This window comes from Paramormyrops kingsleyae, chromosome 11 (genome assembly GCF_048594095.1).
Source record: "Paramormyrops kingsleyae isolate MSU_618 chromosome 11, PKINGS_0.4, whole genome shotgun sequence".
Lineage (NCBI taxonomy): Eukaryota > Metazoa > Chordata > Actinopteri > Osteoglossiformes > Mormyridae > Paramormyrops > Paramormyrops kingsleyae.
The window spans coordinates 16,999,244-17,026,434 of record NC_132807.1 but is presented as its reverse complement, the minus strand read 5'-3'; the positions used below and the strand labels follow the sequence as shown (position 1 = coordinate 17,026,434).

The 27,191-nt window shown below is 47.4% G+C and overlaps 1 protein-coding gene across 1 annotated transcript; it reads left to right on the top strand.

Moving 5' to 3' along the window:
- Positions 1 to 13,164: 13,164 nt before the first annotated feature.
- Positions 13,165 to 26,609, top strand: LOC111847200 (E3 ubiquitin-protein ligase arih1). Its single transcript, XM_023818186.2, has 14 exons — positions 13,165 to 13,685; positions 16,619 to 16,686; positions 17,030 to 17,174; positions 17,427 to 17,519; positions 18,065 to 18,120; positions 19,788 to 19,854; positions 19,994 to 20,100; positions 20,591 to 20,633; positions 21,081 to 21,152; positions 21,239 to 21,369; positions 21,959 to 22,016; positions 23,720 to 23,980; positions 24,388 to 24,500; positions 24,793 to 26,609. The coding sequence occupies exons 1-14, from the start codon at positions 13,401 to 13,403 to the stop codon at positions 24,875 to 24,877; spliced, it is 1,584 nt and encodes a 527-aa protein (XP_023673954.1). The 5' UTR covers positions 13,165 to 13,400; the 3' UTR covers positions 24,878 to 26,609.
- The last annotated feature ends 582 nt before the right edge of the window (positions 26,610 to 27,191 follow it).

Genomic DNA, 27,191 nt, shown 5'->3' with positions numbered 1-27,191 from the left:
CCTGAACTGCTCAGTGCCTGTTGATTATTGCCTGGTGATTAGTGGCCAGTGTTTACTGCCTGGTGATCAGTGGCTGTGACTCAGCGCCTGGTTATCAGTGCCTAGTGATCAGTGGCCAGTGCTCAGTGCCTGATGATCAGTGCCTGGTGATCAGTGGCTGGGACTCAGTGCCCGCTGGTCAGTGTCCAGTGATCTGTGCCCGGTGATCTGCACCAGGTGATCAGCACCTGTTGATCAGTGCCTGGTAATCAGTGTCCAGTTATCAGCGGCGGTTGATCAGTGTCCAGTGATCAGTGCCTATTGATCAGCGGCTGGTCAACAGCGCCTGTTGATCAGTGCCTGGCTGTCAGCTCTAGGTGATCAGTAGTGGACGCTCTTTTGGCATCAGACACCTGGAGCTGTTCTGTGAAGCTTGGATATTCTTCCAAATGGAAGTACGCAGAACCCTGCTGGTCGTCCGATGTGGGCTGGCCAGGAAGCTGCCGATCGGCAAATAAGATTCCAATGGATGCAGAAGTTTCTCTGCCGGTGGAGGGACTCCCTGCTCCGGTGCTCCAGGTGGAGGGTGCTCCTGGTTCGAGCCCTGCTGGTTGTTCCAGGCGTTCCGCGCTGTCTGCTCGTCCTCTCTTTCCCCCCACTGCCTCGGGTGTGCAAGTCCTCCTGTCTGCGGGGCTCCTAAAGGCACTCGGGGAGATTAGTCCTGGCGCTGTGTAAGCACATGCTTATCTGTCATCCTCTTAATCTTTACTGTCCATCTAGAGGTGGATCAATCAGTCACACTGCGAAGAATGACAAAGGAACCCAAAAAGCTGAAGAGAGAATGAGGGGCATTGAGCAGGGAGGCGCTGGCCTGGGGTGGGACGGCAGTAACCCTACACTCCATTCCCATCCCGCACACCCGTCTCTGTCTCCGAGAGCAGTCGTCAGTCAGCAGCTCCCGCCAGCTCCCCCTTTAAAGGGATCATTACACGGCCTGGCCATTATTATGTTTGCCGGCCTTCAATTTGTATTGGCCCCTGGCGGCGATGCCCCTGAATTCCAGCTCAATTTCCGCTTGTAAATTTGATCAGTGTGATTGCTCTCCTTCTAAAGGACTTGCACTGTTTGCCAAGGCACCCTGTCGCCCATTAACTGCCATTTCTCTAGTTCTGACTGGGTGAGAAATCACTCTTTTTAGCAGTGCCGAGGGGGCGGGGCAGGCGGGGGAATAATAGAATTTTAAATGGATGTAGTTTTCATGGGGATTAATTTACTTTACTAAATTTAGTCGTCTGGTTTATTGTTGGCAAACAGTCGCTGGTGAATGGCCACCGTGAGCCAGGGAATTATGGGCTGTCTGAACGTGTCATGCGAGTGTGTCGTGTTATTGTTCATTATTATTGTTGTTAGTTATTGTTAGGGAAATCGAAAGGACCCAGCGGTAACAGGCCATGACAGACACATGACGGGATGAATCGGCGGCAGCGCGCCCGCCATTAATGTTGGTTTTGTTTAATTGTTTATGTTTAGTGCTGTTTGGCCGCTTTGTGCTGGCCTGGAGCCAGCAGGTGATCACCCCCCCCCCCCCCACACGTATTTCTTACTGTTTCATCATTTTCTAATCCCGCTTTGTAAGAGAGCCCATTGATGACATCATACCACATCCATTTAATCCTGTGCTACCCCTGTGGGTGCTGTTTTCTGTTACAAATAAAAAGATGTCACAAGTGTTTTCATGTGGCATTTATTAAATTTTTAACAATCATTCCGTATGTATTAGAATGTCAGAGATCATTAGCACAATTAATGAATAAGGCCCTTAACCATCTGACCCTGATGTCACAAAATGGGTAAAGGTATCAGTTAAATAAAATATAAAAATGAGTGTGGATGTCAGGTGGAATATATCTGGGTACTGGGTGGTAAATGCTAACCAGGGACCATTATCAGTGAGATTAAAAGAGCAGAGGGGTCACTGTGCACGACTCTGCCTCCCACCCATGTGGGGGCTGCTCTCTGCACCCCAGCCGCACTAATTACTGACTCCTGTGCAACTCGCCAGTGCTTATGCTCCTGGAGTCAGTGATTTGCTTTTTTCCCCTGATTCCAGGACTTATCTTATTAAGGACTTATGCAGTGTCGGGTCCCGGGGAAAAGCCAGACAGCTGCCTGACCGGCCCCCACCATCCACCCGCCTGTGGTCCACAAATACAGCCCCCCCCCCCCCCATCTGTCAGGTAGCTAAACACATACATACATATGGAGGGTGGCAATGAGAGATTTATGCCACTTTTGCAATATTCCAACATTAGTAAACTCCATGTTTGTTCGGCAGGCTCTGGGGACACAACGGGGTGTAAAAAGATTAGAGCTCTAGACTGGGAGCTGGGGGGGGCAGATGGCAGACAGGGGCAGGATGGGTCCAGCTGCAGACTGCGCTCATTCCCACGGAACCACTTGGCTGGCTGCATTAAATCTGCCTAAATAGCGCTGCTGCTTTAATAAGCTACGCTCTACTCCAAAGAGGCAGGATAAATAACAATGATAACGGGACGTTCTGATTGGATAATTAACACCAGAAGCTACAAGAACATGTTGCAATGAGCCCCGTTCACTGAAATACTATTTAATGGTGCAACACAAGATTATTTCATGATGAAAAGGGAAGGTGTTTACTTGCCTGCCTGGTATTGATGATATTGCCTGAAGAAATATCAAAATAGTCACTAACAGGGGAAAAAACACAACAACCCTAAACTCAGCTACAGCGTGATAAACAGGTATTAAGGCATCATTGATAAAGAAGGTGAATAAAAAGAGGAGGTCATTCTACAAGCACGTGCCCCTTTGCCCTATGCCTCTGTCATTACACAGGGAGGTCATTTACAAAGGAATGGGCCTCTGTAAACCCAGCGGATGCTCAGAAGTACAGTATCAGGAAAAGAGTGACTTTTCTGTAAGAGCAAACGGGAAAATGCCCTTGAAAGCATCTGATTCACCGCTAGACACCTGGAATGACGTCCATCGCCTGCATTGATGTGCTTGATGGAAACCGGCCACTGTGTTTGACCACAGAAACCTGCAGGACGTGATTATTGGGGCCACCTTTAGCTTTTAGCAATTAGTTTTCAACCAAAGTGATGTACATTTTTGAGCAAGGTCAGCCAGTCCCTTCAGCAAATGGGAGTTAAGGGCCTTGCTCAAGAACCCAGTGGTAAAATTGGGATCTGATCACAGACACAGCATCCTGACCCCCCCATAACACAGGAATTCATGTGGCTGTTTCAAGATTTGAACCCTAGTCCATCAGCACCACAATACAACTACTAACCAAGTGAACTCCTTAGCTTTGACTTGAGTGTGAACAGTGACATCACACTAATATTCATGGAATCTATCGTGAATGTCCTTCTGTAGCAGCGTGGTCCAGGGGAGGATATGAGGCCGTCTGCCCATCAGCTTATACTCAGTCACTTGTGAACCATGTGACAGACCAGTGAACAGCAAAACACCAGCAGAGCTGCAGCTGAAGGTGACCGGCATTTTGGAGTCCAATCCCCAAACACTTGGAGATGCACGACTGTGCGCACAGGAACACCCTCAAATAGCACTGAGATGGGCCAGACCTGTCGAGAGGATCAGACATGAGTGATATGGGGGATGTGGCTCTGGTATCGTTCACAGAGAGATCCAGCCAGGCAGGAGCTGAATAAACCCTGAGTGAGTGTGATGTGGGGGATGTGGCTCCGGTATCGTTCACAGAGAGATCCAGCCGGGCAGGAGCTGAATAAACCCTGAGTGAGTGTGATGTGGGGGATGTGGCTCTGGTATCGTTCACAGAGAGATCCAGCCGGGCAGGAGCTGAATAAACCCTGAGTGAGTGTGATGTGGGGGATGTGGCTCCTGTATCGTTCACAGAGAGATCCAGCCAGGCAGGAGCTGAATAAACCCTGAGTGAGTGTGATGTGGGGGATGTGGCTCCGGTATCGTTCACAGAGAGATCCAGCCGGGCAGGAGCTGAATAAACCCTGAGTGAGTGTAATGTGGGGGATGTGGCTCCGGTATTGTTCACAGAGAGATCCAGCCGGGCAGGAGCTGAATAAACCCCGAGTGAGTGTGATGTGGCTTCCATTGATAAGTAGCGGGTGACACACCCTTAAGCACGTTTATGTAATGATCACCTGGCGAATAGCGTGGGGCGGCCAACGTGGGGCAGCCAGCGAGAGCTTCTTACACCGCGTGTCAGAGATGGATTGCTTAGACGGGCAGGAGAGCGATTACAAGTAAACAAAGAGATTAAGAGGCACCCTAAAATAAGAATTGAAAGAGCGATTACACTTGCATTATGTAATGATGTGGTTCAGTGGTGGCACGTCCTTGGCGCGTGCTGGCAGGGAGGTGGAGGCTGCTGGGTTTCCTGTCACCACAGCTTCTCCGTCATCTTCAGCGTCCACAGGGGGGCAGTGCTGAGGTCAGCAGAGGGATTGACGTGATGGCATATGCTTCGGCTTACAATTTTTGAAGATATCGACCTTCAGTGCTGAAATCACTGGTGTGTTAACATTAACAAAAAAGTACAAGAGAGATTGCTGCATTTTCCTGTGCTTAAGTGGCCTTCTGTCAGTCTCAAGCGAAATCCCCCCAGAGCTGTGGCGGTTCTGTCTGACTGCCCCCCCCCTCACCCCCCCTTAATAGGCATTACATAAAGGCGATGTTGGTTTACTGTATGGCTGGAGCAGAGCAGCATTATCGATCTGATCTGTGGAGTGCTGACACTGTAAGACTGCCAGCTGCCCTATTCCAGCCCCTGCCCCCCCCCCTTCAGGTTATATAAACCAGAGTATCTCCTGCCCAGCATACCTGTATGTGGGGGTTTGACTTGCGTGGATTACCTGCATGTTAGCCTTAGCGCCACCAGCCCCCCATCCAGAAGGCTAGTCTGCTGCTTTATCATCAATTTCATACTCAAACGATCTCAGCCTGTATCCTACAGACCGGTGCTCGTCTGAGGCTGTCGAACGCTGTGGGTTTGGGAGGAGGGGGGTCAGTTAATTCCCAAAGATAAATCGTACACTTTTAAGCCATGGCTTTTCATGACCCCTGACATTCGCAGGTTATGATCACATCTGAAGAAAAAAAAACACAGAAACATCATCTTAAGGTTGGAAATCGCTGCCGTAGATTACATGAGTTTGCCAGCACCCATGAGTTACACCTCTGGAAACATATTTATGCAGTTGATGACCGGACAGACACCTCGGGTGAAAGGACAGACAAGTTGGACAGGGAGAAGACGTTGTGTGAGATGAGGACGTTTCCCCTCTGCTGTCCCCTGCACTGGCTTATGGGGACACTTGGTGACCTAGATCTCTGATAGTAAGCAGCTGCTGGTCAGAGGAATGCTATGCTGACATCAGCAGAATAGAGGCCTGGGGCTTGCCTGTGGGAGATCAGTGTCACAACGGCGCCCGGCTGATCCCTTTGATGGGATCAGCCTCCCTCAGATTGTTTGGGAGATCCAGCAGTATCTGAACGGCCAACTGTTTCCCTTTGTGATTAAGATGCGGAGCTGAATCTGGAAAACAACTCCTTCCAACACGCTGACATGCACTCACAGGCCGGTCGTTAACATGGTTGGCCTGCTCCTCCAGACACACAATCAAGCACACAGACAGGGTCAGGAGGGTCACTTACTGTTTGGCTGTGCATTAGAATGGTTAAGATGCCGGATCTAAGTCATTTTTAATATGGCGTCTCTGTCAGTGTCATGGGGTTCCAGCATCTCAGAAAGAGCATATTCACACCTCACAGTGTCTAGAGTTTCCAGGGGCTGGTGACATCACTGGGTCTCCTAAAACTGCATGCGTGTGTCAGTGCGGTGGCCCCAGACGGCCCGGCACCCTGGTTACGGTGTTCCCCTGCCTGGGCATCTTGTTTACTGCCCAAGTCAGCTTATTAAAGGAACAGGGAAAGAAACAGATGCCCCTATTACCCCCAGCACCCATCAAATCAGTAATCAAGCTGGCATCCATGGTGATGCCCCCCCCACCTCCACCCCCCAACGCACAGTGGGGTCCGTCCACTAGCCCGTCGCTGGTGGGCCCACTCAGCCCCTTGGGAAGGAGTCGTCCTCCAGAGCAAGGCCACCTGGAATCTATTTGCCTCGGCCATCTGCTGTCATTGAAAGGAGCAGATCAATCAGCTAAGTAAATATCCCAGACGTGTAATCTTATTGTAGCCAGTAAATTATCATTAGGAGGACTAGAAGGTGCTATAGAGTGCCATTAAAAAAGGGGCAAATGGCAAAATCTAATTATCACATTTTCATTGACAGTGATTAAATTCTGACTTCCTGTACCACTACATATTAATTACTGCACAGTTACTGTACTGTACGTGTCACAGTGTGGGAAGGACGGAGGCAAGGCAGGTGTCTACGAAAAATAAAGTGGCTTTATTGAGGCCAAAACACAACGGGGGAAGTAAAGTAAATGGACCACGAGGGGTCAAAACTAGGCAGAGACACAGGGTGCAGGGTAAACGAAGGGGGCGCAGGGTAAACGAAGGGGGCGCAGGGTAAACGAAGGGGGCGCAGGGTAAACGAAGGGGGCGCAGGGTAAACGAAGGGGGCGCAAGCAGTTTGCACCATGACATTACAATAACGGGACTGGGAGCTCAGGACGAGGAGGCACTCTATATACCACAGATGAGGGAGCAGACGAGAGGCATCTGGGATCATCCACACGGGGCTGAAACGAGAGGCACCTGGGATAATCCACATGAGGGCTGAAACAAGAGGCACCTGGGATAATCCACATGAGGGCTGAAACGAGAGGCACCTGGGATCATCCGCACGGGGGCTGAAACAAGAGACACCTGGGATCATCCACACGGGGGCTGAAATGAGAGGCACCTGGGATCATTCACACGGGGGCTGAAACGAGAGGCACCTGGGATCATCTGCACGGGGGGCTGAAACAAGAGGCACCTGGGATAATCCACATGAGGGCTGAAACGAGAGACACCTGGGATCATCCGCACGGGGGCTGAAACGAGAGGCACCTGGGATCATCCGCACGGGGGCTGAAACGAGAGGCACCTGAGATCATCTGCATGGGGGGCTGAAACGAGAGGCACCTGGGATCATCCGCACGGGGGCTGAAACGAGAGGCACCTGGGATAATCCACATGAGGGCTGAAACGAGAGGCACCTGGGATCATATATAAGATATATACAGTTGACTCCAAGAGCTAATTGGAGTCAGGAGTCAGCCAACATGGAATCCAATCAATGAGATTGGAGGTGTTGGTTAAAGCTGCCCTGCCCTATAAAAAACACACACACCAGTTTTTGAGTTTGCTTTTCTCAAGAAGCATTGCCTGATGTGAACGATGCCTTGCACAAAAGAGCTCTCAGAAGGCTGACTCCTGACTCCAATTGGCTTAAGGAGATGTCATTAACCTAGGGGTTCACATACTTTTTCCACCTGCACTGAGAATGTTTAAATGGTGTGTTCAATAAAAACATGAAAACATATAATTATTTGTGTGGTATTAGTTTAAGCAGACTGTGTTTGTCTATTGTTGTGACTTAGAGGAAGATCAGATCACATTTTATGACCAATTTCTGCAGAAATTCATATAATTCCAAAGGGTTCACATAATTTTTCTTGCAATTGTATACCTTATATATATATATATACCTTATATAAGATATTTTAGTAAGCTTTCACAGGCAGTGTAACTGGTGTAATACCAGTCATTAGATTGCGTTTGTGATTGGGATTGGGTATGAGCAAATGCAGCTTCCTCATTAGTCTGACGAATGTTCATGTTATAGCACGTCCATGTGGGCTGCATAACAGCCACCACACCTCCAGGCTCAGGAGCAGAAACAGGCCTTAATTTCATGACACACTGGACCGTGTCGAGTCTCGTCACCACAACACCAATCTGAAGCTGTCATCGGAATAACACAGTAGTCTCCCCATTAAGGTGGATACAGTCCACCTGATGCGCCCGTGAGGACAGGCCGCTAAACATGGCTTCACCACAACGGAGGAATGAGCGGCATTTCACAAAGCTGCAGCCTGACGTGCCGATTAGAGACTGGCCTTAGGGTTAGGGTTAGGGTTAGGGTTAGGGTTAGGGTTTGGCCAGCTCCCGGCTTTCGGATAATCAGGCGCTGCGACTTGAGCGCGGCCTGAATGTGATGATGCCTGACGGACATTCAGCGAGTGCGGCGATGCGTCCCCCCCGCCCCCTCCTGGGGTGAGGTCAGCGTTTTCCTCCCTCCCTGGACACTCAGCCTGTTTGTAAGACACTGTAATCAGGACGGAAACCCAAGCCGCTCCCCGCATGCGCCCCCCCACACAACATTTTATCCACTATTGTCCTCCGCCGTAATTCCGTCCTCGGGGCTGATAATGCGTCTCTCATTAGAGCAGCACAGGAGACCCAGGGATTCTCTTCCCAGTTTGTGGCCAAGCGCAGCCAGGAATACGGAGGCACACCCGAGGGAGGGCTGCGGGAAATATGCAGGATGCACAGCCCTCAGTCTGCCAGGGGAATCTGCATCAGCTCTGGGTTTGACCTGTGAGTGGAAATCACAGTGGACATGCATATGTTAGACAGGAGATTAAAAGAACGGATGTGAGGATCTGAGAGCACAGTAATTTGACAAAAAACAACCATACACAAATGCACAAAATTAGATACACACGTAACCCATTATTCAAGCAAGCGTAAATATTCTGAATTTTCCACCTTCACTTTTGAATTATTTTACATTTTATTTATTTATCAGACTTATATCTAAAGCAACTTAAGCTTGAGGAAATCATCCCCTTTTATGTGTGTGTTCCATGGGACTTCAAACTATACCCTTTGTGTTGTTAGTACAATGTTCTACTTGTTCAGGCACAGAAAATCACACAGCTATTGCATGTTGTTTTATTCAGTTTAAGCAAATTCCCAGATATTCTATATTATCTCCTTTATTGAGTTGTGACCTCACTCTCACTATTTATCTTTCATGTTTAGGCATTTGTGAAAGAAATGAAGCGAATGTTTAATGGCTGAGTGTATCTCTTTCACTTTGTTGTCTCTTACTGACAAACAGTGATAAATACACAAAGAGGGAAAGTCTGCTTTTTTATTTGACTTGTCAGCAGCACGCAGGTCAGGTGACCCTCTGGGTTCTTCTACTGAACGTGATACAATAACAGAGTCTGGCTCGGATGTCACCGGCACAGCCCATTGAACAGAGGGCAGAAACGCAGGAAAATAACCTCTTTATCAGGGTGCAGAGATGAATAAATCATTAAGACAGGACTCCAGGGCCTGAGATCAGGTCACTACTCCGCCTCGTTTGAATCAGACGGGTACGCAGCGGGCCTGTTCTTCAACGGCAATAAGAACGGTCTTTGCGCCCCCCGCAAAGACAGATGGCCCATCACCAACAGCCGAGGAACAAAGCTGGCCGGCACTTGATGCCGCGGCGACCGCCTCCGGTTACCGGGGCGAGGATGCGGCGAGGGCCTGGCCTGCTGTCACTCTGGCTCATCTCTGACCTCACGCTGGAGGTCGCTCCCAAATCACATTAAACTTTCAGGGGGCCCAAAGGTCCCCGGCGGGGGTGTTAACAGCAGCATTGTCCGCAGCGGTCCCACTGAACAGACTGTGTAACTAGGCACCGCCGTCCAGCCGCTGCACTGCCCCCTGCCTGCAGGATAGAGTAACACACCGTCCACGTACCTGTCTGTACTTGGTCAGCTGAGTTTCGATGGCTGCTACACAACGCAGGATTTCTTGCTTAGCTGGATAACTTGTTGGATTTAAGGTACCCCAATTTAAATGGACTTTATCCTCGTTCACATACATTTAACATAGACTACCTTAAATCCAACAAGCTGTCTTTCCAAGCAAGAAAACCTGCTTTGTTATACAGGCTGGCCTGTTTTTATTATTGTTATGGTTTTCATTGTTGTTGCTGTTGTTGTTATGTACCCTGTTTTCTCCCTTCATGTATATAAAAATTCCCTGTGGGCTCTGTTGTCCTGTAATATGTCTATGCACCCAAAATGTATCCCCCATGTGTAGACATGCAAACTCAACATGGCCCAGTTGGCACAGCAGGCAGGCCTCTGTCTTCTAGGAAGTATGAATGCACAGAAATGAAGATGTTTTAGAAATTGGTTTTTGTATTGCCATTTATTGTTTGATGGTATCTATTCATCATAACCCCAAACACTTGTTCTTGTAGCTTGACATTCTTGGAGCGGTTGATGAATTACAGCGCAGCTACACCACACTTCATAACCATACTCCCTGCTGACATTAACAACAACACCATGACTGAAATTAACCACCGGAGCCATTCACAAAGCTCAAGACACAACAGTTTACATTTCAGTCAAATGCGACCGAAAATCTCTCTCCAAATAAAATCCACACAGTTATAGTGAGATCAGTGACACCTGTGCAGAGAATGAGATACTGATCATTTTCATTCCCAGAGACGTTCTGGGGCTCAGGAGCTTATCAGGTGGAAACGTCATGCTCTTTAGAGGTTTGGGGGCAGCAGGCTGCTAGCAGGTACGATATTATTACACTACAAGCACTACAAGTAATTTAAAATACTGAATATATCATATCATATCATATTATTATGCACCTTAATACATGTGAAAACAGTGTAACGGGAAAGTCACAAAAATACACTTATACCTAACCATGTTTAATGAAGAGATTGAAATTCATGTTAATGTTCAACTTACATTTAGGTGTCTGTTATTGTCTACACACAAATAATATTTGATCCTATTAATTTATTTATAGCTCCATGACGTTACCGTTTAAGCCATGATTTGCCACCTGTGTGATCATATGACCAGCATATAAGCCAATGATGATGTTTGTTATGACGGTTAGAGGAGGACAGTACTTACAGCTGTTTGAGTCTATATTGCCCTCTTGTGGTGGCCAAAAGATGCGACCACTTCAACTACAAAACGAAAGCAAAGAAAATCAATCCCTATATTGACTACAATAGACTTTATACACAGACAATATAAATACAAACCTACTGAGTTAATTCCAATTAAATACTGTTTTTGCTAAATAAAAATCTGAGATATTCTAAGCCACATTCTTTATCTCTGAGATCTCTGAGCATCTTAATACCGCAATCACGCCAGGAATGACAACAACAGAGACATCGCATTAAAACTGAGGAAAATCTTCAGAAGTTCACACACCAAGCTAAAGGATGGCCATATACTTGCAGCGTACATAGAACATAAGGAATATGAGAGCATCTGCAGTGTGAGTAACCTTAAATGAGCCAGGCTGTAGGCATAAACCTAACACAGCCTAATTATGCCTTGACTAAATGTGTAAATATGGAATTATCCAGTGGGAGCAGTCATTTGGCTGATAGAAGCACCAGTCAAGCCTGCGAGGTCCTCATCTTCACGTGCCTCAATTCTCTAGCTTAACCTCTCATTCCTGTCACCAAATGCCAATATCCCTTTTAAACCTGTTACTTTGTGGTAGAAGACAGTCATCACCTCTACAGTAGCCTTTGATCATTTCCATACAAGTGTTTCAAAACAGAACTTAGATCTCAGATATGCAGCATAGACTCCCGGTGGGGCGATCCAATGGAAGTGACAATAAATGAATAATCAGCATCCCAAGCCACTTAGCCACTAGGGTCACTCATCAGACTCCGCCCCCAGAGAGCCAGTACACACTGTCATGTTAGTCCATGTGGGAACAGCTGGCCATCACAGGAGAACACACTGCAGGCCTCATACGCTGCCTGTACCTGCATCTCACTGTGAGGTCACATAGTGACTCTACTGGGAGGAGTTACACCAATGATCCCCAACTATTTATCCCACTCTCAGTTTGTACCTTTGCTTATCACTGGGGCTGTACTTTACAATTATGTACCTTTTAAAGTACAGAAATGGACTCCCCAAGGTACAAACAACAATAATGTACCCCCAATGGTACAAAAATGTTCCTCATTGTCCATTTCTGTACCTTAAAAGGTACAATTACCTACAGCTAAGGGTACAATTGGCAGACCCTTGAGGATACAGCCCCAGTGACAAGCAAAGGTACAAACTAGTAGCTGTTTTTCCTGAGCGTGCAGAGGACCAAACTCCGTCAGCAGCACAAAGCTATGGTCCAATGTCGGCCAGGGCCAGGGGGTTCCCCCACAATAACATTTGCAGATTCAGTTGTGCAGGGAGCAGCAACATCCCAGCATACACCGTTAGCCAATGAGGAGCTGAGCCTTGGGAAGGGGGATGCATTAGCCTGGCAGCAGGTAGCTGTACTGATGATGACCGGCTGGCTTTTGTCAAGATCTGACCGACTTGTACCGGCAGGAGGAAGTGAGTCTGAAATTTCCAAATATCGTTTCTGGTGGCGGGGTGATAAGTAGTTTGCGACAAGCATCATGTCCAGGTGCCCTATACCAGTGTTTCTCAAACCGGTCCTTGGTGACCCCCAGATGGTAGCTGTTTGTGCTCCCTTGAGAAACAGTGCCCTACCTGTATATTGCCTGTGACATGCTCCAGCCCTCCTTTATTGGAGAAGAGATTGGATGATGAATGGATTGAAGAATCTGAATAATTTCTCCTAATTAGATACTATATATAAGTACCTTTGGCCACATGTTGAATCCCAAATTAACTTCCCTCATCTACACTGGTTTTATGCAGTTAAACACACTGTATGTTGGATACTGGTAGAATGTCTGGTTCAAGGACTCAAGTCAGCAGAGGCAATCAGGGCTAACAGGCCAGATGTGTATCTCAAATTCAGAGTCAGTAACAGCATCTAATAAAATCAAGATTAAACAATTTCTATCCATTGTCTTGGTTATGGTTTCTGGTAGTAAGCAATTTATCTTTTGAATAATATTTTACCTGCAAGGGCCAATTGATTTATTTATTTTTTTTTGGAATGTAACTTAGATTTAAAATAACGTAACAATGTATTATTGTCATGCATATTTTTAATGTTACCCTGATTTTTGTCTTCTTTTCCTGTTATATCGCAGAACTTCAAAGTACTCTCCCCCTCAACTACATGCTACTAGTAAAGTTTAAATATACTATTATATTTCTAACAAAACCCTCATGCAGGCTAGCCGACCCCCGGCTTCTCTAGAAGCGGCGGACCGTACCGGCTTCCTCGCGTCGTGCCGCGTGACGTAGGCTCGCCGTCGGTTCATGACGCCGCGTCCCTTTGTTGGCTCGGCGGCGGCGCCTGTGTTGTTGTTCCTCTGCGGCTGAAAGTCCGAAGCCCGGTCCTGTCATCTTTCTCTGCTGTGTTTGTGTCTCTGTCCGTTTCTTTTATATCCGTGTCCGGCAAACGCTGAAACCTCACATCAAACACTAGTTATGGACTCGGACGAGGGTTACAATTATGAATTCGACGATGAGGAAGAGGAGTGTAGCGAAGACAGCAACGAAGAGGAGCCCGAAGACGACACCCTGGAGATCGGGGACGTAGAGCTCGTCGACCCCGTCGTGGCCGGTGGTGAGCGAGACGAATGCGGGGAGAATGGGGGCAGCGGCCTGGGGCCCGGTCAGGACGAGGAGGACTACCGCTTCGAAGTACTGACGGCCGAACAGATTCTGCAGCATATGGTGGAGTGTATCCGGGAGGTCAACGAGGTCATCCAGGTGAGGTGTTTTCGGCGTGCGAACCGCAGGAAAGGCCGGGGATGTGGGGAAGTGGTAGGCCTCGGCGCGAATCTGGCCTGTGCCGGGGCTATTGGGACGGCTAGCCCCACCTGAAGTGGGTATTCTGCCGCAGCCCTAGTCTGTGTGCGTCAGCTCGTTTGCGGGCTACTGTCTGGCAGCTGGGGATTCCACTGTTTCTTGGCGGTGTTTATGGTGTTTCTCTAGCGAGCCTGCTAAACGAAGTGAGACTGATTGGATGGATCTCCCTAGTCGGGCTTTAACGAAGGCGTACTATGCTGTTTGTTTAGCCGAAAGTGCCTTCAGATTAGGAGCTGTACTCGGGTAGCCTGCCGGTCATTTTCTCGACCTCATACAGTCTGTAAACCGTGGGTTCGGTTCTCATACTGTGGGGTTCAGGTAGCCGGCGGTGTAGTGCTCACATTGTGTGGTGTCGTTACACGATTAAAGTCCCCCGCTAACCCGGCTAGCGAGCCCCGATTAGCCGAAGCCAGCTAGCAAGATCGACCCACCGACAACATGGCGGAAGCCTTTGCATGTTGGTGGCGGGATAAACCCGACAAGTTATCGGTGCGCATTTTACCGGGAGCCCTGACGGTGTTCGGAGTGGGACTTGGGGACGAGTCGCAGCGTTTAACGGCCGCTGTCAGCACACTGTGAGTGTGTTACGGCGCGGTCCCAGTGCTTGACGTCCTGCTAGTTTAGCTAACTAGCAAGCTCGTAAATATCGGTCGGTACTGTCTGGCGTTTGTTACACAGATTAACACCCACTGCGTTTGGAGAATAAGTATTAAGATGATAATGGTACGAGCTAACATGCTATGGGGCGTTTGAACCGCAGTACAGGCCGGATAAATGTGTGTTGTAAACGACAATGTGGTGTTTAAAGGTTTTCCCTGCGATCCTTCACTGGCCCGATCCCCACTAGGCCTGCTACCCATATTCAGGCAGTAGAGCTGGGCCTTTAAAGTTGGGCTGCGTCCGCCGCTCAGCTCTCCGATTGCCGGTGCGTGCACAATCTAAAGATACTAAATGCCGTAATCCACCATCGCCCTTTCTGCCACATAAAACAAACCACGCACTTTTAAGGCCCTCTTCCGATCTCAGCTCCTCTACAGTGAATAAGTTTGTATCTCAGTCTCAAAATATATAAGGCCATTTACCAGAAATGTCTTAATGTTCGAGTTTCACCTCAGGACCTGTACCTTTCTTAGATACTTTTGCGTGTATTCCACTATAATTTTCTGAAATTGATACACGTTAATTAAACATTGTAAAGGGTAAAACCAAGGCAAGTTATTTGTTCAGGTACCTAGTAGTGCGTCTTACTGGAACTAGACAGCACTCTGCAATCCTGCCTAAAGGAAATTCGGTTCCACCGTTTCTTGCCATCACTTGACTTATCTGACCTAAAAGTATAACAAAAGTCCTTTGCCATGAAATATGTTGCTTAGGTGGGAAATCTCCTTCACAGTCTCTATGGGTTCAGTACAGAGATGATTCTAGGAAAAAAGTAAAAGTTCTTAAATATATCCCTATGGTCAGTTGCCAATTCATTTTTTAAAACAGCTTTTAGCCTTGGATATTTGTGTTTTTTGCTTGGGAAGGACATGCATATCTTGTTTTTCTGTACTACTTACGTGATTAATGGTAAGAGTAGCTTATTCATTTCATAATATAGGTCAGTGCAAATTGAGCACCAAAGTTTGTGCTTCTGAAATATATTCTTGCCATTTGATAAATTGTAACAAAATTCAATAGTTTGATGTGGTGATTCCTGTGTTTACTGCAGTGGGAATCTCCAGCGCACAAGTATTTTAATTGCTCTGCTTGTTTTGTGTCCTGGCTTGTGGACGGCCTCTGGTTGTTGGAAGCTGGCCTACTCTTCAGTCACTCCTTAGTTGGAAGAGTACTGCTGATTCATGGAGCGATGAAGATTCAAAACACCCCATTGAGGGGGCTGTTCTTTAATGACTCAGGGATGTTCAAGAGATTTATTAATTCAAATCTCTTGAACACATTTAAAGAATACATCCATGCGATGCTCAGGTGTTGATCAGAATGATATTGAATTTACTGTTTAAATACATATGTTTTGATGGTCATGTGCTTCATGTGGAAAATGAGCATGTTGGTGAACTGAGCTAGACAGCAGAGGCTCCTGTTGTTTCTTTGTGATGCTGTATAGGTTCTTCGGGGTCTCTGTGGAATGATTCTGATATTCATGTAGAACCTAATTTTGTTTGCTTGGGATTCCCTTTACTTTGTGGTGCAGTTAAGTGGCTGTCTGCAGGTTGTGGCCAGAAAGTGTTTTGTTTACATAGTGTTTCCAAATTTCAAACCTGTGCATGTTGAGAGAAAATGTTCCCCCTCAGGTATTTAGACTGTGTTCCTGCTTCTGGTAGGTGAGTGTTTTTGGAAATCAATTGAAAACTAACTTGTTTCCTTGAATACATGAACATACTTCATGAATGTGCATTCCTGATTTACTGTCAATACAAAGGGTTTGCTTTTAAAGGTTAGCAGCCCAGTGTATAGTTATCGGTTGCACCTTTTACTTGTTGCCTAGATAAACTTTATTAATCCCCCAGGGGAAATTAGGGGTGTCATAGCTGTTGTTTTTCCAAAACAACTTAAAATGTCCTGTTTTTGCAGCTGGATATCTCCCTGGAGTGGTTTCACTTAAGCATATTAGTCAGGGGTGTCTCAGCACTTCCTGTCCTTGGATGTGAACAAACAGCATATGTCCCAGCGTTGCTTTCATTTTAACGGCTCTAATGTTGGGTTGGCGAGCCTTTGTTTGACACAAAACATTGTGACAAGTCAAATATAGGGATGGCTGTAAGCCATACTGTCAAATCCTCTCTGAAGGTTTCTGACATAAATTGATTGGGATGTGATTTTCCTCTTTGTAGAACCCTGCGACTATAACAAGAATACTACTTAGCCATTTCAACTGGGACAAGGAAAAGCTGATGGAAAGGCGAGTTTTACTTTTGTTTCTTTTGGATCCCTGAGCTTTAATGGCATTTCTGCTTTCAATATCAATTCTGGAGCTTAATAAATTAATTCCTCTAAATATAGAATGTTTGCCTTCAACACTCCAGTTATTTAGTCCTTCTGACTTGTTTTATGACAACCTTTTAAGGTTTGGAACCCTTCTCATTTGGTCATTGAACTTCTTTTAAAGCATGCAGTTTTTTTTAAGTTTAAGTCAGTATTTCATTGGGCTCCTTATGTGAATGCTGCCAAACAGGATGCTGTTTGATTTTGCGGTAGTTATTACTAGCACTTGGTTATATTCATGCAGTATTTTTTCCCCACAGGTATTTTGATGGAAATCTGGATAAGCTGTTCTCAGAATGTCACGTTATAAACCCTAGTAAGAAATCTCGAGCACGTTTGATGACCACGAGGTCTTCGGCCCAAGATATGCCCTGTCAGATCTGTTACCTGAACTATCCAAATTCAGTGAGTATTTATTTTGCTGTTTTCATTTTCATTTTTTTTTTTTTTTCTTTTTTAACTATCGGTAAAGTGCATCCTTAGTCTTGGATCAAAAAAAAGTTTATTTTGAACTATTTGGCTGCACACAAATTTCTAAATTGTTGCTTACCTTTTGTTGGATGTTTCACAGTTTCAGAATACTGAAGCATTTGTAAATAATTCTTAAAGCAGTGTTTTTGTCCATAGTTGTAAAATGTGTATGTGCTGCTCTTGTAGTACTTTACTGGATTGGAGTGCGGGCACAAGTTCTGCATGCAGTGTTGGGGTGACTACTTGACAACCAAAATCATTGAGGAGGGAATGGGACAGGTGAGATTTGTTTTTCTAGTGTCATGCTCATTTTCCAGTGCTTCTGGTCTTGGGTGTGACGTTAAGTGGGTGCACTGGCTGGCACACAGTGGGCTGCTAGTGCTAAATCAAAGGCAGATATGCTGCTGACCCCTGCAGAGGACAGTAAGCATGTAACCTCTCAGAATGTTTAACCTTTAATCTCCTCTGATAAGCAGTTCCATGTCTTTTCAACATTGCTTTGCTGCCTGTATAAAACGGGCTTTATGTCAGGCGCATGGCTGTCATTTCAAATATCTAGCTCCGATGCTGTGGGAGAATCTGAACCATGAGCTGGGAGTGAAGATCAGTGACAGATGAACCTGCAAGATTATTTGTGTGTGTGCGCACATACACGTGTGCACACATACACTGTATACACCGGTGGTTTCTGCCTGAGGTGCTGTAAGAGAAGTTTGAGAGCAGTACAATCAGCATACAAGCTGTTAGAACATACAAGTATTTAAAATGTCTTCATGTAGTTAACATAAATATGTTAACATAAACCCTTTCTCCCTCCCTCATAGACAATTTCCTGCCCTGCTCACAGCTGTGATATTCTGGTGGATGACAACACTGTCATGTAAGTATTTATGCACTCAGTAGTTTACTGTTGGAATTGAATAAATCATACCAGGTCAGTAGTGGTACTTGCCACTCCTTTGGGAAATGAAAAAGATAAATAACCATTACTATCCTGTAATGTTTCGTGTACATTTGGACTAAAGTTTTTGTATGGATTAAGGTGTCTGATATAACGTTGTGTACACACTCAATGCAATTCATTACTGTGAAACCGGTGCGGTACTTTTTTGTGACAGTATATTTTGGCTGGGTTTAAATGAGTCCCCACCACATGAGATAGTGGATTTGCTCTTACATCAATCTGTCAGCAGTAAGCCGTATCACTTCATGGGTCTTCATAAAACTTCGAAAAGAAGATGGTGCTGGTTGAATATCACAGCATCCGGGAAGTCATGTTGAGCCGGTCATTGGACCGTGAACGAGGCCGACCCCAGGCTGTCTAAGGTTACGCTAAGGTCAAGTCTGTGTCATGTAGGGTCACTGACTACAGCCCCTCTTCACTTCTTTGAAGGAAAACAATGTTGGCCTCACGGCTGGCGACGCTGCCACGCTCTTGTCTACAGAAACTGGCCCAGCCATGTTTGGAATGAATGGAAGAACGAATCGTGGGAGTTTCTTTTATGTTGTCGTTCGTCCCTTAAAGGACGTAAACCTGTTAAGGCAGAGTGGCAGTACAAGCAGTCAGGCTTCTGGTCCAAATGCGCGTTGCTCAGATCAGGAATGGATTTTAAGACTCTGTCTTTAGGGCAGCGTTGCTCATTTCTGCATGGAAGACCAGTTTCGGTTTTGTTTAAAAGAATTTATTCTGGTCTGAAATATCTGCAGTCCCTGATGAAAATATCCAAAAATGCCAAAATGATAATACTGGCAGTAGGTATGATTGGCATTAGGAGGAACCCTAAAACTGTGTTTTGTTTTTTATTGGCTAACTGAAGACACATTGGTTTGCTCACGCCTGATAGGGTATCGGATGCCGTATCTGCAGGCACCAAAAGCAGTTATAGAAATGTTGCTCTTGGCAGTCCCTGCTGCTGGTGTTGGCCCAGAGATCCCATAACATTACAGCTGTGGTACAGGCTCGTTTCGTCAGCGCTAAGAGAGGAAAGGGTGAAATTTGTGGTATTGTGTTGAATAAAAGTCAGTTGGTGTCCATCCAGAGAAAATGAAATGGTCTTAAAACGTGAAGTATCCAATGAGGAAAGAGCTTAATATAATGTCTGATACAACCAAAATATTAGTGCAGCTGCTCACATATTGTCATTATTTGACTAAACTAAGCTCTTCATCACAGCTGAAGGCTACACAAGCAACAGAACTGAAATCCACTCCTGTTTTTGTGTGTGTGTGTGTGTGTGTGTGTGTGTGTGTGTGTGTGTGTGTGTGTGTGTGTGTGTGTGTGTGTGTGTGTGTGTGTGTGTGTGTGGGTGGTAGTAATTTCCCCACAACCCAATTGATGCACCCTTTGTTTAAAGTGAGAAGCCAGTGCCTTATATGGTTCCTGGGGCTGAGGGACTCATTAAGTGTAACCTGTGGTGTTTTACGTGCACTTTCCTCTTTGAAACTTGTGTACATCTGAGGGAAGCCAGGTTTCTAGATGCGCTGCTTTGCTCATCTCTGCGAAACGCTCGATAAATCTCAAGTCATGTGACCTTTTTTCTTTTTAAGGCGGCTGATAACAGATTCGAAAGTGAAACTGAAGTATCAACATTTGATCACTAATAGTTTTGTAGAGGTAAGGATCCTATTTTTAATAGCGCGCTATATTAATTTGTTAAATTGCCTCTTATCACTAAAACTCAGCACAAAGCTGATATGTGAACATGCAGATGATTGCCGTTTACCTCTGCCTTCCCCGTTTGCTCCTTTCCCAGTGCAATCGACTGTTAAAATGGTGTCCTGCGCCAGACTGCCACCACGTCGTCAAAGTCCAGTACCCCGATGCGAAGCCCGTGAGATGCAAATGCGGCCGTCAGTTCTGGTAAGGTGTCCCTCAGCATGAAGATGGTGAGATCTGCAACAGGACACTGCTGGTGCTTTTGGCTGAGCTTGGACTTTCCCAGGATTAAACATAATAGTATGAAACTGAACCTTCTATGGTGTAGATTTCTTACATTGTGGGTAATCTGTAGGGGTTCCTCCTGTAGCGCTTGTTGGCCCCAAGGTACAAGGTGGGTATCCAAGATCATGTTTGGTGGCCATGTGACTCTGCTCCCAAGGGGGCTGTATACTCTGATTTTATTTGTAGGCGGTCATTTGAGTTTTGTCTTGCTGCTTTTTTGCAGGAACTAGTTACATTAGATTTTGAAACTGAAGGGTTGTAGCACCTGGAATGTCTGTTATATGTATTAAATTCCTATTAACCGCCGTATTTTCATTAATTTGGTTTTGCTTAACCCTCTAAGCATGCTTTATTTGTCATAAACTAATTGGTTTTATCTTTGGAAAATGTGTTTTCTTTCCTCCTGCAGCTTCAACTGTGGAGAGAATTGGCACGACCCTGTAAAGTGCAAGGTGTGTTCAGCTTTACACTAGCGGGTGTTAACATGCTGCTTATGTGGTCATTGCCAATTAAAGATCTAAGTCTAACATCTTCCATTTTTGGGTGGAGTGTCACTTGTTTTCTTTTTAAAAGCAGCTTAGATTTACTGTATTCTGGTTTGTTTAAAGCCTTTGTGTGGTATTTCATCTAAAGGCGTTTTGTCCACACAAGCAAGGGCCTTGAATTCTGCCTGTATTCATCACTCTGTGAGACTCCAAAGAACCAGCCTGTGTGTTTGTGTGGTAAAGAGAAATCCCCCACAATGCCTTGCATTTGTTGTGTACCTGAAAACTAAGCCAAGTTTGGGGTGACTGGAGATTTGATGCCCATCGCACCTTTTGTATGTTCCTTGCTGGAAGCAGCCTGACCCTCAGTACCTGTTGCTGAGTCTGACCTGTTCTGCACGGCTTTGCTTGCAGTGGCTGAGGAAATGGATCAAGAAGTGTGACGACGACAGTGAAACCTCGAACTGGATCGCGGCGAACACAAAGGTGGGTGCCGATGTGGTCGTCGCTGCGCCGGCGGGGGGGGGGGGGGGCTTGCTGAGCCACAGGGTGACCGTGTCTCGTGTTATTAGGAATGCCCTAAATGCCATGTGACCATCGAGAAGGACGGAGGCTGCAATCACATGGTCTGCCGCAACCAGAACTGCAAAGCAGAGTTCTGCTGGGTCTGCCTGGGTCCCTGGGAGCCGCACGGCTCTGCCTGGTACGTTAGTCCCCTGATCTGCTGCGTTATGGTGTGTCGTGTTGGTGGACTGGGACGCCGCATCATCCACTCCCTCCGCCTTCATCTTGCTTAATATACACCTGTTCAGTTTCATTTCCTCTGTACTCATGCACATTATTTCCTACAATAAAACGTGAAGATCAATGGTTTTGTGCTGAATACTGGGATCTGACCTGATGTTTGAGTTTTTTGCTGTAAAACTAAATGATTGTTTGGCTTTTTGCAGTTTAGGCCAGGATATGATTCACTCTCTGTATAAGTGCTTTCATCCTTGAAACTTAAATTACAGCTGTTTTTTTTTTCCCTCCCCCCATCAAATTTTCACCAGTTACTGTTAGTTGATATTGGCCATGAAGAGACAATTTTCCCATCAGTCTTGTTTGTTGATCAGTTTCCTGACTCACTTGCGTTCCCACGTTTTCAGGCTGAGGGGTATGTATCAGCACGGCACTTTGTGTGGCTGCACTCTGCCAGGCCCATGGCTTTGTTTGCCTGCCTTTATAATGCAGCCTTGCTGTCTCCTGTATGATTCTCATCTGTTGTATTGAGGGACTGTGTGACTTTGTAGGTACAACTGCAATCGCTACAATGAAGACGACGCGAAGGCAGCCAGAGACGCCCAAGAGGTACCCGTGTCCCCCTGCTCAGAGTGATTGTGTGTTGGCCCTCGCTAAGGCCCCGTGTCCCCCTGCTCAGAGTGATTGTGTGTGTTGGCCCTCACTAAGGCCCCGTGTCCCCCTGCTCAGAGTGATTGTGTGTTGGCCCTCGCTAAGGCCCCGTGTCCCCCTGCTCAGAGTGATTGTGTGTGTTGGCCCTCGCTGAGGCCCTGTGTCCCCCTGCTCAGAGTGATTTTGTGTGTTGGCCCTCACTAAGGCCCCGTGTCCCCCTGCTCAGAGTGATTGTGTGTGTGCCGGCCCTCACTAAGGCCCCGTGTCCCCCTGCTCAGAGTGATTGTGTGTGTGCCGGCCCTCGCTGAGGCCCCGTGTCCCCCTGCTCAGAGTGATTGTGTGTGTGCCGGCCCTCGCTAAGGCCCCGTGTCCCCCTGCTCAGAGTGATTGTGTGTGTGCCGGCCCTCGCTAAGGCCCCGTGTCCCCCTGCTCAGAGTGATTGTGTGTGTAGGCCCTCGCTAAGGCCCCGTGTCCCCCTGCTCAGAGTGATTGTGTGTGTTGGCCCTCGCTAAGGCCCCGTGTCCCCCTGCTCAGAGTGATTGTGTGTGTGTTGGCCCTCGCTGAGGCCCCGTGTCCCCCTGCTCAGAGTGATTGTGTGTGTCGGCCCTCACTAAGGCCCCGTGTCCCCCTGCTCAGAGTGATTGTGTGTGTGCCGGCCCTCACTAAGGCCCCGTGTCCCCCTGCTCAGAGTGATTGTGTGTGTGCCGGCCCTCGCTGAGGCCCCGTGTCCCCCTGCTCAGAGTGATTGTGTGTGTGCCGGCCCTCGCTGAGGCCCCGTGTCCCCCTGCTCAGAGTGATTGTGTGTGTGCCGGCCCTCGCTGAGGCCCCGTGTCCCCCTGCTCAGAGTGATTGTGTGTGTGCCGGCCCTCGCTGAGGCCCCGTGTCCCCCTGCTCAGAGTGATTGTGTGTGTGCCGGCCCTCGCTGAGGCCCCGTGTCCCCCTGCTCAGAGTGATTGTGTGTGTGCCGGCCCTCGCTGAGGCCCCGTGTCCCCCTGCTCAGAGTGATTGTGTGTGTGCGTGCCGGCCCTCGCTGAGGCCCCGTGTCCCCCTGCTCAGAGTGATTGTGTGCGTGCCGGCCCTCGCTGAGGCCCCGTGTCCCCCTGCTCAGAGTGATTGTGTGTGTGCCGGCCCTCGCTGAGGCCCCGTGTCCCCCTGCTCAGAGTGATTGTGTGTGTGCCGGCCCTCGCTGAGGCCCCGTGTCCCCCTGCTCAGAGTGATTGTGTGTGTAGGCCCTCGCTAAGGCCCCGTGTCCCCCTGCTCAGAGTGATTGTGTGTGTGTTGGCCCTCGCTGAGGCCCCGTGTCCCCCTGCTCAGAGTGATTGTGTGTGTGCCGGCTCTCGCTGAGGCCCCGTGTCCCCCTGCTCAGAGTGATTGTGTGTGTTGGCCCTCGCTAAGGCCCCGTGTCCCCCTGCTCAGAGTGATTGTGTGTGTGTTGGCCCTCGCTAAGGCCCCGTGTCCCCCTGCTCAGAGTGATTGTGTGTGTTGGCCCTCACTAAGGCCCCGTGTACCCCTGCTCAGAGTGATTGTGTGTTGGCCCTCGCTAAGGCCCCGTGTCCCCCTGCTCAGAGTGATTGTGTGTTGGCCCTCGCTAAGGCCCCGTGTCCCCCTGCTCAGAGTGATTGTGTATCCCGGCTCTCACTAAGGCCCCGTGTCCTCTGCAGCGCTCCAGGGCCGCCTTGCAGCGCTACCTCTTCTACTGCAACCGCTACATGAATCACATGCAGAGCCTGCGCTTCGAGCACAAGCTGTACGCACAGGTCAAGCAGAAGATGGAGGAGATGCAGCAGCATAACATGTCGTGGATCGAGGTGCAGTTCCTGAAGAAGGCCGTGGACGTGCTGTGCCAGTGCCGCTCCACGCTCATGTTCACCTACGTCTTCGCGTTCTACCTCAAGAAGAACAATCAGTCCATCATCTTTGAGGCAAGTCCCACACTGATGTGGCCAAACGCAGTCCGGGCTTCACCCTCCTGTCTCGTGCTGATTTGCAGGGTACCTCATGGGTTGAGGGTTTGAACCCCACATCTGTGTGTAGTTTGCATGATCACATGCTGTCATGTGTGTCCCCTGTGATGGACTGGCGTCCCACGCAGGGTGTCCCCTGCCTTGTGCCCTATGCTGCCTGAGACAGGCTCCCCTCCCCCTCTAACTCTGGCCAGATGGTGGGAATGTGAATGGATGGATATACTGATTTGCAGAAACTTATTTAACTTAATTGCTGAAACAATAACATCCCAATTAACTTAAGTGTATTTAAATTCATCTAATCGGGGGTTACAAATAAAACTAGTCCTTTGAAAACAGGCACTTTTGATTTTCATTAATTCCAGAATAATCAAGCTGACCTGGAAAATGCCACAGAGGTCTTGTCTGGATACCTGGAGAGGGACATTTCCCAAGATTCTTTGCAGGATATCAAGCAGAAAGTACAGGATAAATACAGGTCAGTATGGGGGCCCATATATTTTGGGGGTGGGGACTATTCTTCTACCAAGGCATCTGTTTAAAGGGGTGGTGTCATCGGGAATCAGTTTTAATGTGGTGATAGGAGGTTGCATTTTTTCCCTCCTCGTTACCTTCTGCTGTATTTGTTGCTACTGGGCAAAGAAATTTCGATCTCATCTCAGCTGGTCCATGTCAGGGGGTGCATGTCCGGTCGTCTCCATCACACCGTGGTGGCGACGTCCTGCTTAAGGCTTCGCCGAGCCCCTAACAGGCATCCCCCTCCCCCTCAGATACTGTGAGAGCCGACGGAGAGTGTTGCTACAGCATGTTCATGAAGGCTATGAGAAGGACCTCTGGGAGTACATAGAGGATTGAGGATGAACTGAGCACCATGAACTCCTTGGAAATGAATCTAGAGTGCTGAATGCGATTACATTGGGCAGCACTGGCCTCTGCGTGCACCTCTGCTCTTCTATCCAATATTGCATCTTCTTTTTCCCCCATTTTTGTTTATTCAAAGCAGATTATATTGAAATAAAAGGCAAAATATTAAATATATTAACTGTACAACAGTATTGCTAGCAGCAGAGTGGCGCGTGAACCCCCCCCTGCCCCTCCCACCTCCCCCCCGGGCCTGTGTTGTAACTTCATCCTTTAGACCCTTTCTTTGTGGCTTTCGTTCTGTTGTTTTGACTTATTTTCTGCATCTTTGGGTGTAAAATGGAGTCTGGAGACGCCGCTTTAAGCACCTTGGCCGCGGCCGCTGTGCTCTGGGCTGCTGAATGTCCATGGGATGATTGTACGGGGTCGCACCTTTCACGTGTGAAGCAAGCAGATCTGTATTTTTCAATTTGTAAATAATGCATATGCATGGAAGTTAAACAGCAAGCGTGGCACGTGTCTGCATCATTTTTAAATTTAAAAAAAATATTTATTCTTTACAAATATTCAAAAGATGTATATTTGCTGTGCAGTTTAAGTATTTCTCCCTGCTTTTTGTTTTTTTTTTCTTTTCTTTTCTTTTTTAATCTGGAGGATGGGAGGTTGACTGATCTCTCTCCCAGGCTCCGAATCCCATCCTGTCCCCGTCCATCTCCATTAGCAGCTAGTTCTCCAGAGAGTGAGCTGTGTGTGTTTTTCCTTTTGGAGTTTCAGATATGCCAAATATGACCCACTAAAGGCTGCGCTTTACTGCATTGATAACGCCCACGGACAGGAGGCGGTCTGTAGGTGTCATCTGCTCCGTTCTGCTCGCTTCTTTGTACAGCAGGTGGTTGTTACGGTAGATGTTTGGTTAAACATGGCCCTTAGTCCTTCATGAGTGACCCTCAGTGAGCTTGCATTAAGTAGCGCATTCCTTCCCTGTCACTTACTCCTTAGTTCATTTTCTGAACAAATGTGTAAAGATCACACACTACCCATAGTTTTACGGACACCCTATCGAGTGACATTCACTCACCTAAGAGGAGACCTTTTCTGCACAGGTTAGGATGCGCCTTGCAGTCCCGAAAGGAGGCTGAGCAGGGTGAAGATGCTACTGCAAACTGTCCTGGCCATGATGTCATTCTTTTTGTACGTTTTATCTCCTTGCTAAATCTAACAATGCTTTGAATAAAAAGCCCAACGGCTTGGCACAAGTACGCTTCACAGTTTGGTCGGAAGAGCTCTCGAGTCTGATTGCGGTTTCAGAAGTCCCATAGAAATGTTGTGGTAGATCCTGTAATGCTTTTGTATTCCACGTGAGCTGTGTTTACACAGGAAGGTACAAGAGGACACCCCCCCCCCCCCCTCCTCAGTGTGTGTGCGTGGGTTTGGGAGAGCCCTCAGAAAGGGTGTAGCTGTGCTCCGCTTGGGCTTGTCTTCAAACTGGCAGACGTGGCAGAAAGCGGCACAGCACTCTGGGAGGAAAACGTAAAGCTTAGTGCTAAAGGATGTTAAAGGATGCCTCCTTTCACCAAAGCGTGAACCATCTATAGACTCTTTCTTTTGTTTCTAAGACATTCTGGGAAGTGGGTTTGAACCCAGTTGCTTTCATGTGTTAACAGTTCCTACAAACAAAAGACTGACTGTACTATTTAAATAAATGTCATTAAAATAAATCTTTTTACTGGGAGTTCTGTGTGACTCATTAGCATAGACAAGCTCTTCGGGATCTGAGTGCAGTTTTCATCACTAGCAGTTCACCATCCATCCTTAGGAGGGTCTGCCCATCTGTGTGCGCTCTGCACACTGAAGACCTACCTGCTGTGGCGGCAGGCAAAGGGTGGCATTTGCGACGACGCCTTCAAACCGTACAACGAGAAGTTTGGAAAATGACCACGACTGTGGACAGCTGCTTTCAGATGTGCTTTTGAATTTGCTCAACATTCATGTTTGGTTTTCATGACCTTGTTCAAGATTATGGATGCAATTTTCTGTACAAGAAAATGTTGTTTGTATCGTATGTTTTGAATTAAAGTAATGAACCATGCCTTCTGTAACGCAAGCGCTCTCCCTGATCAATTAAATCGCTTTATCGCACCGGCAGCCCCTTCATGGACAAACGGCCCCGAGGTCCGTTTCCTGTTCTGCAGTGTCTGGTTTCGTGATATTCACATGCCATTGTTTTAAACAACTATCTGAATCTGAAAAATAACAATCATTTGATTTTCCCACCATCTTCCCTCTGCTTTTTGGAGAGACAAAAAAA

Bases quoted from the DNA above. Each gene is read 5' to 3' on its own strand.
- LOC111847200 (XM_023818186.2), top strand. From the start codon at position 13,401: ATGGACTCGGACGAGGGTTACAATTATGAATTCGACGATGAGGAAGAG. The intron at 13,686-16,618 runs GTGAGGTGTTTT...TCCTCTTTGTAG, and splicing joins AGGTCAACGAGGTCATCCAG to AACCCTGCGACTATAACAAG. The intron at 17,175-17,426 runs GTGAGTATTTAT...CTGCTCTTGTAG, and splicing joins ACCTGAACTATCCAAATTCA to TACTTTACTGGATTGGAGTG.